The 12,712-nt window shown below is 39.8% G+C and overlaps 1 protein-coding gene across 12 annotated transcripts in view; it reads right to left on the reverse strand.

Annotated features, from left to right (window-relative positions):
• CCDC66 (coiled-coil domain containing 66) overlaps positions 1-9,016 on the reverse strand; it is a 40,404-nt gene extending 31,388 nt beyond the window's left edge. For 5 of the 12 annotated variants that reach the window (XR_011134565.1, XM_068907554.1, XM_068907555.1 and 2 more), the window contains exons 1-8: positions 8,861-9,010; positions 7,463-7,527; positions 5,151-5,242; positions 3,906-4,329; positions 2,874-2,997; positions 2,605-2,708; positions 1,547-1,671; positions 611-802 (exon numbers count right to left, since the gene is read on the reverse strand). Coding sequence is in view for 11 of the 12 variants with exons in the window: in XM_068907554.1 (XP_068763655.1) it covers positions 611-802; positions 1,547-1,671; positions 2,605-2,708; positions 2,874-2,997; positions 3,906-4,329; positions 5,151-5,242; positions 7,463-7,527; positions 8,861-8,871 (1,137 nt within the window). In the remaining variant the exon portion in view is untranslated. Of the gene's footprint in view, positions 1-610; positions 803-1,546; positions 1,672-2,604; positions 2,709-2,873; positions 2,998-3,905; positions 4,330-5,150; positions 5,243-7,462; positions 7,528-8,141; positions 8,290-8,860 lie in introns of those variants that run through there. The other 7 variants (XM_068907559.1, XM_068907558.1, XM_068907557.1 and 4 more) reach the window with 6 other exon arrangements.
• Between the last annotated feature and the right edge of the window lie 3,696 nt (positions 9,017-12,712).

A 12,712-nucleotide genomic window follows, 5' to 3' on the forward strand; every position in this document is an offset into this window, starting at 1 on the left:
GCCTCTCCCTCTGAACAACCTGATTGTATACAATGGGAATAAAAATCCCTTCGTCTTCCTGCTTGCTATGGCTCACTGCTCAGTCTGTGCTCCAAGCAGATTCAGCCGTATGATCTAATTAGTACTGATCTGTTTCAGGTGAATTCTGGACTCTATCTTCTTTCTTCTGTTCCTGCTTAGGTATGGGTATCAGTGGTGTTTAACAACTTTATACTCCAGCTGCACGGACAGTTTTCAATGCTATCGGGCAAAAATCATCCCTCTTATCATTTATCTACCAGCCATAACTGAAAAATTACTTCGTGAACCTTATCCAATCAATACCTTTTAACGTGGTCTTCTATTTCCAATAGGTTCCCATTTCTCTATTTCTTTAATCTATGCCTAAAAGCTATGTAATACTTCAGTTTACACCTCTAAGACTGTTCTTCATGCCAGCCCTGAAAATGCTCAGTCTTCAAAGTGTCATTACTTGGAAAAACATTCATTCAGGCACAGTACTCTAGAGAGTCAAAAGGACAAAGTCTACTGAATTATTCTGATTTAAAAGAACTACTGAAGATATACACCTGTTAAATCAACAACAAACTGCATGCAATTTAAATCTTACCCCTAACACAAGCGCTGTGTAACTGACAGCTGGTAAGTCAGAAGAACTGAAATCGGAACGCTGTCCAGTCGGACCTCTTGACACACTGAGTGGAACTTCATTAGCCTCTGTGGTTAAAATAGTTCTACAGACACAGTTTTCGTCAGTAGTGATAACCGAATCAGCTGGAAACATTGTCTGCAAATAAAGTGACTGTTATGGTTTAAGACTTATTTAGCTGTCCTGTTTTGCCAAATAGCCTTTAACATATATTAAAATAATAAATTATACTTCTAAAAGCTGCTATTCATTAAAACTTAAGCCAAAACTTGTAGTTATGAAGTCAATATTTCTTATGTGGAGTGAGACAAATTCTTATAGGGCTGAGAATAGTTAAGTTTCTAGGAATGCTGAACAGGTCACACAAGCAATTTGCTTTTACTGTAGTAACTGACAGCAGCTACAACCCTAACCTCTGTTTAATAGCAATCAGTTCCACAGGAGAAGCACTCTTATCTGAGTATATTTATCTCTCACACAGCACTTTCAGAGTGATAGCAGGCTGGTGACAGTGAAAGCCAAATTGATATGCCTTATAATGTAAACAATCAAATGTATTGGAGAAAAATAATGAACAATGGAAATAATTACGTTACTATTCGCCAAAATGGAACTGGAAAAGATTTGCTCCTTTTAGGTAGGAATCGGCATGGAAGGGCACAAATGGGTTCTTCATACTACAAAGTCTTAATATGCAAGGCTACAATTTGGAGCAAGTGTGATATGAAGAGCTGCTTTCACAGCACTTCACACCACGACAGAGCTTAAAACTGAGCACTGACGTTTCCAGTAAACACAATCCATGCAGAAATAAAATACTGTATAAATTAAAAGTTCCACAGCTCTGGAACAGTGCTGAGAAAACTGTGTGCTCTTTTGTGCTTACTGCTAGCTTACCTTATCTGGGTCAGCTGTTCCCATTTTTTCTGAATAGGGTTTATCACTGGCAGGTTTCTCCCAGAAATAACCCACCTCTCCCTCCAAAGTTTCTTTCAGTTTCTTCTTCAGAGCTACCTGTTCATCTTCAAAAACAAACTCTAGTAAGAGTTCCTAATATAGACAGGTAACGGCATTTCAGAAAAAACAGTGCATAATCTACCTTATAATTCTGACTGTAAAATGGATTACAAGGGAAAGTTGCAACTGCCTGACGTGTCAGTCTGAAGATGACTTTGCTCCTAGATAGGATGGCTAATGAGTCTCTGGTAATTGGGTAGTCTCTCTGAGAAGACTACAAAACAGTGAAAGTTTACCAACAACCCAGGAGAATGGAGTAAACTGTCACAAATAACCAAGTAAGTAAATAAATTCTCCCTGTTTTACACCAGTCTTGGGCTATTAGGATATTACTAAAACAAATGGAATTTTACATGGAAGCAAAGCTATTGACAATGCAGAATCAAACCCTGAAACCAGATGGTGCGCATGCAAGTCTAAATATAAATAAACAAAGTGGCTTTCCTACTGCATTAAACGTTCTCGTCTTCTACAGAGGTTCCTCCTTGCCCCCTCCAGTTGATGATGGGGCAAGGGTGCATATTGATTCAATTGTAATTTGCTATATTCAGTCATGCTTGTAGATTAGGTGATGCTTCCCCTTAAAATAAACAAACTCATTTGTCAATGATGGCTATCAAGAACTGGAAGAATCTGACAATAGCTTGTATACGTTCCTGAAATATGAAGCATAAATGAATGCAAATACTTATTACTGTGCTTTGGTTAAGAGAAGTTTTATGAAAGAAATAAGGGTAGGGTGGTTCTTTGAGTAGAATTTTGAAATTTGGGAGTCCTGGTCTGTCCTGGCGGCTGATAAAAGTACATAGTTTTCTAATTTGTAGCACTACGCTGATATAAGTAAATTTGTAAGAGCATAAGGAATGCAAGGTTTCTTGACGTCTTGTTACTTAAGCATAATAAACTGATCAAAAATATATTCTGGATATTACAGATACCTAATTCCTTCTTCCATTGGGTCTTTTTGATTTCTAATAAGGCTTTATCCACTTCTCTTTCACCCAAGGTACTAAACATGTCAGCAGGTTTCCAAGAATTCTTTCTAGAGAAGAGGGAGGAAAAAATTATTTTACCTTAAAAGCTGATCTGTTAATTTTACAGGTAATCTTATAGTTACTGATTAAAGAGATTCTTACTATGATTATAAATAAGAATCTCTATTGCAGACACAATTTTTGTAGACAATCAATAGTACGGCTCTACATACATAACAACTTTCTCTCCTGGGTGTGGATGTGCTTCTTGTTTCCTGCTTGAATTGGAGTTAGCTTCATCTTCACCGGCTTTTTGGAGCAGTGCCATAGTGTTTTCCTCTGATGCCTCATTAGCAGCTGCAGTAGAATTTAAATTTGTATTTAGGTCTTTGAAGCCGTAGACAATGTATGTGATAGGTACACATATGCCTGCTAAACTTTCTTCAGCATTCAGTAAATACTTTAATAACAGCAGAAACTTGCAATTTCCTTGCTATTTAGCAAAACCGTTTTCAACCTTGCTTGTATGCCTACAAGAGAGCTGAGATTTTGGTGACTCTGGTAATTACTCAACTGCAGTGTGTCTTGTTCTTGGTGACAAAGACGAGGCCTCCGCAGGTCCACAAACAGGAGAAACAATACAATACAAGATATATTAACAGTTCTCATGCTTGTGAGTGCAAGAATTGCAAAACTAACTACTTGTCATTAATATTGCTAACTAGGCAAAAAGATGCACGTTACATCTTAGGCTCAGAGGAAAATGGCACAACTGCTTTTGAGAGGCATAGCAATACTGGAACTCTTCACAAAACCAGAAAGGCCTATCTGTTTGAAGTACTCTGTATACTAGTTTTCTTTTAGGTGTGGGGTGTTTTTTTTTTTTTTTTGAACTCTGAACGCTAAGAGTATAGCGGAGTCCTACATGTTGAAGGGTTTTCCCTAATGTAAAATGGTTCATTTCTGCACCAAATCTTGAGGGTTGCTAGCCATTCTGTTCTTCAAAGTACTGGAATACTATCAAGCAATCCTTACTTTTTACTGTTAAAAATTATCGAATGCTTGGTTTCTAACAACCGCAGGCAATTTTACAACCGTAAGAACAGTATTTTGTCTGAGATCATTTAAGAGTAACATCTCTGCAGCCTACAAATAACCTTAAATTACGAACTCAAAAGTTCAGCTTTCACGTTTTGCTTTCTTCCTGTGATACTAACTTATTCAACCATCTTAAGACAACGCTTCTGCAGCAAGATGCATCTTACCCATTTCCTCTTGCTTTTCGTTATGAACTTCAGAAACGCTTCTAGTTCCTTCTTTTACAGTCATCAAAATCCGTTCAAGCTGCTCTTGTGTTAAACACACCAAACTACTTCTTAGGTCTTCAGTTGATGTATGTGGAGTTTGCACTTTCTGTTTACTTTTTTTAACAATATTAAGATTCTCTGAATCAAGCTTTCTGCTTGTGTTATCTCTTTGGAAAATCAAAGTGTGATCTTCATTTGGGGCTTCATGAGAGGAGTTATTTGCAGTTATTTGCACTTTTTCACCTTTTGTCATTGATAAACTTGATTCGCTCCTCGGTTTTGTTAAGTTTTCATGCTTGATCTGATTCTGTGTTGACCTCGACACATGCCCAGTGTGCCTTATTCTCAAGGCATGTTTAGGGACTCTGGCTTTATTACCCATCTGTTAAAATAGTAAGATTACACCATATAGTAATATTAATACACTATTAAGCAAGTTAATAACTTCTCACAGGTAAAAAAAACTTGAGAATGAAGCAACAGTTAAAGTGTTACTTCTTCCTCTCTGTTACATCAACAGAAACTAATTCAGTAAAAACTAACGAAATACCTTAGAAGAGGGATACGGCACCTAAATTTGAATGCTTAAAAGCACGAGTATGAAAACTAGCTTTATGTAGCATAACGTTAAAAATTCAAACATTCACTCCTTTGCTTTGGTATTTCTGAAGCATGGCTTCAAATAAGCCTACTCTCACCATACAGCCAGTACTAATTAAATCTCTATTCTTCCATTCTGTCCTAAATGATGTTGTCTTTCTCAAGGTCCTTTATGCACAACTGTAATTTTCTCCTATGTATTGAAACCTTTTCCTGCTTTCTCACTTCCCTCCCTCTGCCTTCATTCCAACTTAGTCAGAAAGAAACAGCCTGGACCACTGAGGAGAGACTTGAACACACTTCAATAGCGTGTTTTTCCAGAGTTCCTCTGAGATCTGTTAAACTTATCATTTAAGTGATTCCTTGTACTGCTGTAACTTCTTGGCAAACTAAGCTGAAGCATTTTCCAAAGGTTAATTCATAGAACTTTAAATTCATTCTTTTTAACAGCTGTCATGAAACTGGAGAAATACACATTCATTTTTCGTAAACTTCGCTGATTCCAAATATTGAGACACTTCAAATGTGTTCTCAATTTTCTATGTGAATAAATTAACTAGTAAACTTTGTTGTTAGAACATACACAGTTAATCTTCCACTTACCTTCACTGCAGGTTTTGATTTACCTATTGGGGAAACAAACACAAACGTGTGAAAGAGGTGTTTAATCACAACTTCCTCCTGAAAAACAGATCCTGACAGATCCTTAACCTTTGCTTGTCTTTGGAAGGCAGGACAAAGAACTTTTCCCCCATAACATCCACCCCAATTATTTTATATTAATTATTTATTATATCATTAATTATACTACTTATGTTTTAAATATATTTCAGTATACATGCTTCAAGAGCATGGTGAAAAACAACTAGACAGATATAGTCCAGTAACTATGTCCAGTCGGATACAGATCTAATAAAACTACTGTGCCGGTCTGATCTTGCCTTGCTATTTGTTCCATTTGTCAGTGATACCACTGTGCAAAGGGCTTATTTTTAACCATTTTCTTACTGTGATTTTTCAATTTATTTTGTGTCATGTCCTTCCAGGATAGTCCCTGCATCCAACGCCATCTTGCTATATAAGGTAACCTGCTCCTCATCACTGAAGTCCTAAAGAAACAACACTTGCATAATTGCTCCATCTGTTGTTTCCCCTACCCGGGCCCTGAAATACACACACTCCTCAGTCTTGTAAACCAAATTACACACAGAGCTGGCAATCTCAAAAATATTACGTATTTCTGAAACTGTTTATTATAATACTTTATATATTGATAAAGAATATTAATAAAGGGAAGGTAGTATTCAAAAAACAAAACGCTGCACACAAGGCTAATGGAAAAGGGAGAGAACAGCTGGGATGTTTTAGTGGGACATATCTGTAGAAAACAAGGCTTCCTCAGCTGCACTATCTGCTTATTGCTCTGGCAGTGGTTGTCACATGTTTTGGCTTTGGTACCTCCTATACTTTTTTTTTTTTTTTTCCTATGACTGATTACAGACATTGGAGAACGCTAACTGTTCTGAAAGTCTGCAAAACCCCATTACTAATAGTTCCCTATTTAGATAAACATTTTTAAACTTGGAAGTATGCTAAACTCCTGTCCTATAAAGACAGGCGTTAAATCCTGCAGCACTTTGATATTCTTTTAGCAGCAAGTGTGTTTTGGGGCTGTTTCACTGGGCTCTCAGGCCCTGAGCCCCCATCTGAGCAAGTAAGTCACTTTTTGACTTCTTCCTGCCAATTAAGAATTCAAATAAGGTGAAATTCTACACAGCATATAAACCACATCTCTGGGGAAATGAGAAAGAAATATAAAGAGGACCACTGCCTTCATAACGAGGAGGTATCTAAACACTGGGAACTCCAAAGTACTGTTTATGGGTTATCATCTTTGTTCTTTTCTCTGTAAAAGAGAAAATATCTCAAATAGCAGCTTAAGCTACTACAAAATAATCCTACTTTAGCCCCTAAAACCATGCACAGAATTTGACATTGCAGAACATGGAAATTCAGAAGTAATGCAATATGATATAATTTTTGAAAAAATTCCATGAAAGAAACTGCCCCTTAAATCAGTTGTATAAACATAATTTGTTAATTATTAGAGAAGACTGCTTGTCCAAGGCCAGTTAAAAGCCAAAGCTAATGCTTTATTTTACAATAAGAGAGCACTCTAGAATGTACATTGGCCCCATCTTACAAATGAGGCTAGCTATGGTTAGAAAAAGTGAAAGCTGTAGCACTGCTGCATCAGAGGTGTTGTGTCATTTTGTTTCTGGTAGACTACTATTCCTCCTCGACTCAGAAAATATCCCATGATGCCTCACTAGACAGCTGTCTAGCAGATGCAGAAAAAGAGAAAGGTGAGAAGGCATTAAACAGAATTTCTGTATCCTGACTGCTGTATAGAATGGCTAGGGAAAGCGCATTCATGCTTGTATATAAACATATGTATGATAAATAAAAGAACTAGAGTTTATTAATCACCTGAACTGGTTTGCAGCTGTGCAACTACTGCTACGATGCAATTCTGTGTACATTCAGCAGAGCGCTGTTAAGCCTCTTTTTCCCTGGTAAATACAGTACAGCAAAGGTACTGAAATCCTCAAATTATGTCTGTCAATCTATAATGGTCAACTTAGCTTTTTTTTTTTTTTGGTGACTGGAAAGCTAGGCTGTACAAAGAGTTGAGCCTTTTTGCGCTCTGTTCACTAATGGACAGACTAATCACAGTTTAATATCAACCTACAGCAGTGACAAGCTGCACAATTCACAAATATCCTTCAAAGTTTCAAACTGTTCTTCCTAATCCTAAAGATACTTTGATAAGGCTGAAATGTATACTGTTTGGATCTTAAGTTTAACTTCAAGAAGCTTTAAACATTACTTGATAAATGATTAAAAAAAAATACCGTAAGAAGCCAAAATTAGTCTAGGCTTTCCATCCAATATTTCAGTTTCAAGCTTCAGACCATCTCTGTAAAAACAAGAGAGAGAGAAATCTGAACAGTTAAGTACCTGCTAATGATAAGATTTTTATATTAATAGCAAAAATAAAATTCCACTTTATCATAATACTATATATATATATACACACACACACATATACACTGCTGGTCCCGATGGTCTTTCATATCCTAGTTTTCTACATAAATGAGAAATGATTTCATACAAGAAATCAAAAGCTCTCAAAAAGCATCTTATAATTTTGGAGTTTATAATTTAGACTGGCATATTTCTAAATGAATCTTCAAAGTGAAGTCACCACTCTATGTTGTTATCTGTAACAATACGCCTGCCTCATGAACTTAATAATCTAACAATATGAACTGCGTGCTACAAAAAATGCTAAATAAATCTTCTTAAATTCTAGCATTGCTCATGACAGCAAGGAACAGTATTCTGAAAACACTGTGTAACTGTGCTTTCTTTCAGCTCTTTAACTAAAATAGTCTATTTTTTTTTAAGTAGAACAAATTATACTGCAGGGATAAAAGAAAAAGTTGGAAGTGTTAGTTGTGATTTCTTTAAATTTTACAGTTAGGTATGTGTGTAAAACAGCCAAATAATTTCCCGTATTCTATGCATTACCTTCAGGAAAACTCATCTTAAAAACGCTCTCGGTGTTATCAAAATAACACCTATCTTCAAGTTGCCTTTCCTTCCAAAAATGATCTAAAACTTGCATGCAATTCCCACGATATTTGCTAATGAACACGGCAGCACAGCAGTGCCGGAGACTAATTCCAGCGGTTGAAACAGCCTAAGGCAGCGAAGAAGGGCCGAGCATCTGGGTTTGTTTTTCAACGCCGTCGTGTCGGGAGCACGAGGCAGGAAGGGGCAGCGGGGCGGGACGCGCCGGGGGAAGGGCGGCTGAGCGCGGGGGCGTCGCTCCCCGCAGCTCCGCGGCAGGACACCGGCGCGCCGACTCCCACCCGAGGAAACGCGCCCGAGAGCTCGCGCTCGCGGCTGGTGCCAGTCCTCTCACAGCCCTGAAACGGGCTCAGCCGCGCCTCCGAGTCTCCGCGCTGCCTAAACCGCCTCCTAATCCCGCCGGGGGCCCTGCCGGAGGAGGGGTGCGTGATCCGCTCCCCTTGGTCACGTAGGTGGCTCGCGCGCTCCGCAACCGTTAACCGCCCCCGGGCGGGGCGAGGCTGCTGGCGCCTCGGCGGGCGCCCTGTCAGAGCGGCCCAGGCCCGAGGGGCTGGCGCAGCCCCTCCCTCGGCACGGCCGCATCGCAGCCAGGGGAAGCGGCTCTCGCCGCTCGCCCAGCGCGCCCTCTCCTCTCTTCTCCTCCCCTCCCGCCTTACCCCAGATTCATGGCTCTTCCCCCCCCCGGTCTGCGAGCGGGGGGCGCGCCAGGCCACCGCCGCCCCCGTCGCCCGCTCGGCTCGCGGCGCGCGGCGGTTGCTGCCCCCGCACAAGGAGGCGGCAGACGATAGGTTTCCCGCGGAGGCGCCGCTTTGCCAATGGGCTCCTCGCACACTGCGGGGTGCGGCCGAGCGAGGCGTTGTGGGGGATGGAGTCCCGCCCGCGCGGGGCGCTTGGCGCCGAACTGGGCCGCCGCCGGCCGCCCCCAGGGAGCGAAGCGTCGGCGCGGGCGTCGCCGGGGCGGCAGCCCGGGAGGGCTCTGCGGCATCGAGACTGGAGCCGCCGCTTTTCCCGGCGAAGTGGCTGGTTCTCTCTGTCTCTCTCTCTCTCTGTCTCTCTCTCTCTCTGTCTCTCTCTCTCTCTGTCTCTCTCTCTCTCTGTCTCTCTCTCTCTCTGTCTCTCTCTCTCTCTGTCTCTCTCTCTCTCTCTGTCTCTCTTTTTTTTCTTTTTTTTTGGTATGGTTTCGAGAAAGAAAAGCCGAGGGGAAGCAGATAGGGTGGGGAGGGCGCACGGCGGGCAGTAACTCTCCTGTCTGCCGGCGAGGCCCGCCGGAGCCGTGAGGAGCCCTCGGCCCCCGGGCGGTTGGTGCCCTGTCACGGGGGCGGCCGGATGAGGGCCGGCTTTCTTGTAGGGCGTTGTTCTTCTTTAACTTTTACTGTCTTTAAGGAGTAGTTTAATTCGATAGGCTCTTCTGGGCTTGCTTTGGACTGCTTAACGCTGTTTCTGCACGGCAGCCCTAGTGAACGTCGTGATGCCGCGCTTGGGAATCATCGGCGCGTTTGGTGGCGTCTCCCAAACTGTGCTCTCGGCGGCTGCTCGTGTTTCCATCTGGGCTGTTCTTGAGAAACGTTTTTGGTGCTGAACGTTAAGCACCATCTAATCTTGTCTTGTAGTTATAGCTCCTTGAATAACAGGATGCGTATACATGCAAATTCAATTAATCCACACTGTAACGCTCTTGCCTCATTTTCAGGAAGAGTGACTTCAACTTGAGTAATAAGGATTTGTTTGTGTTAATATAGTCAAATTCAAGGAAATGCTTCAGTGCCTGCATAGATCTTTTTCTATTCAAGATGGCATTTAAGCTTATGCTTAAAACTAAATGCTTACTGAAATCCTTGATTTCAAAGGAAGTTAAGACCTTAGGAACTGTCTTGAATGGTGTTGCGTCTAGAATTGGCAAGTACTTAATTTTCTCTGGCTAAATATATCATATATAGGGGCAGATCCTGTACTGCTTACTCCAGGTGACGATAGGAGGAGTTTTGACCTTGTGAGAGTACAAACAAAACAAATAAGCGATAATAGAACAGGCTGAATTTAATCCATACACAAAATCTGCTTTGTATGATGCTATCTGAATTGCTTCAGAGGTCCTCCCATAAAATTAACACATTTCAGTCACCAGACACGAATGAACATTCAATAAAAATTCAACAAAACCAAAGAACGCATGCTTCTTATTAAAGTCCATTGTACGACGCTTTTCCCAAAACAACAGTCAGATTGGGTTCTCATGCATCAAGAAGTGCACTGTCTGCTTAGTATGGGCTGTAAAATATTTTGAACAAGGACCACGTGTCTCCTTGTGTATAGTCCAGTAACAGCAATGCTTGTAGTGCTCCACAAAGCAGTTTTTTGTTTTCTTTTATTACTAACCATGTCCCAGAAATACTGCTCTAAGCTATACCTTTTTAATTAACTTCCTTCTTTTATTCAATGAAGTACTAGTGTCTCAGGGCTTTTTTTTTTTTTTTTTTTTTCCCAGCTACTTGGGTTAGTTAGGATCCATGTTTCTAACCTGTGTAAATCTTTTAATCTTTTTTTGGTCTCTGTTGGTATTTACAATCCTTCTAATTAATTTACCAATGTTTATATACCAATTAATTTATATTCTCTTCCCTCATAACACTAAAAATAAATTGTTAAATAAAACTGAAACTTATTCCACTTTTTTCATCATCCTACTTCTCCCAGAGCTTAATTCATTGAAATATTACTGTAGAGAGGCTACATCCTAGTTTTCTATAGACAATCACCTCTTGGCTAAAGGAGATACAGAAGACTGAAGTGCTTCCTTCTTCCAAGTTAACCTGCAGTATTCACAGTATCTTTCCAGTATACACATTGTATCTGTAATAAGTGGCTTCAGATGGTGGCTACTCACTGTCAAGAATCTGGTATCTGTGATTTCATCGCAACCCTATGTATCTCATCGCTATGTGGAAAGAGCTGCAAGAGAATGTATTTGATGATGGGCAAGGCAGTAGCTAGGCAATCTTCACTGGTAATTTCCTTCTCATTTACTCATCTTTCTTTATGGACCATTCATGGCCAAGCGAAAGAAGGAGTTGGCCCTGAATTATCCCTCTTGATTTTAAAATGTACTTTTTCATTCCTTTCTATGCTTATTTTCACAGAAAAGGATCTCGTTTGATGCTTACAGCATTTTTAATAAAATAGCCAAACAGAATTGCTTCAGATTTCTATTTGAGACAGCAGATGGCAACAGAGTTTCAAGCATCTCTGCAACAGCTTAACTTTGTCATGAAGAAAATCAGCTTTTTTCCTGAAACGAGCTTCACAGTCCTTTTGGCTTTTTATTAATTTTAATATTTTATAAATAAAACCAATGTTTTACTAGACAAGTGCGAAGAAACAATTTCTTTCAAAAAGCTTGCAATCTAAAACTCTAAGCATAGCTGATCAAGTGCTGCTATTTGAGGCTACTGTACTTAAAATTAATATTTAAATTATGTACTTGCCAGTCTACTCTCTAACCTGCTCTGTCATCAAGATGTCCAGAGAAATGGTAAGCTTGTTTTGCAGTTCATAGCAAGCCTTTTCCTTAGTGTCCAAGGTCTTACTGAAATTAAGATTAAATAGGTCTTTTAGTACAAATTTTAGTGCTTTCAGGACTTAGGAAAAAACTGTGCTGTTCTATTCTTTGCACCTTAAGGCCATTTAGAAAAACTTGCAGTATATATACTATATATGGAATGAAGGTTCCAGAATGAAGTAAGTTGGAGAGGTACAGTATACAGACTTAATAGATAATTAATTACAAGTCTGTTTAAAAAATAATAATATTGCTTTTAAAGAACAATGCAAACTCTCAGATGAGGTTTTTGGCTGTAGCATATTGAGGGGTGGGGGCAAATGTTTGTTTCAAAATATTAGAACAGATCCACCTATTACCAAGTTCTATATTCAGTGCTATTTCTAAATGAATACACGTGAAATGCTCAAGAGAATTCATATAGTACAGGAGAATACAAGAAAGCTGTAATATAATACTGCTACCTCACTACTGCTCAGTCTTGATAGCTGTAGAAAGTTGTAACTGTGATCAGCTTTTTGTTTAGAGTACGTCAGTTTCACAGTATACATAGAGAATCGAGTTTATCATGTTCATTAACAGTTCGGCAAAACTGTGCTTTGGTAAAACTATATGTATTTATTCTTGAGTTCATTAACAAAAAAGCAAGAATCAGGGAAGCTGGAACAAAGTCACCTTTTTGCCCTCCCTGAATTCATCCTTCATCCCTCATACCCAATTACAGTGATGTTATGCCACATTACTCCTAGGCTGACTTTTTCTTTGCTTACTTTCAGAACTCTTTCCTCCTTGCATGGGAGCATCTCTGTGAAGTTTGTTCATAGAGATTATTGCTACCTGCAGGGAGAAATCAAAATTTTCACTTTCTGATAAATTAAGAATGTCAGCGACTAAGTCCTCCACTTAGCATTCAGGAGGCCTCATTAAAAATGCTTTCAGGGTACATGCATCT

Source organism: Struthio camelus, chromosome 14 (genome assembly GCF_040807025.1).
Source record: "Struthio camelus isolate bStrCam1 chromosome 14, bStrCam1.hap1, whole genome shotgun sequence".
In the NCBI taxonomy this organism is placed as follows: Eukaryota; Metazoa; Chordata; class Aves; order Struthioniformes; family Struthionidae; genus Struthio; species Struthio camelus.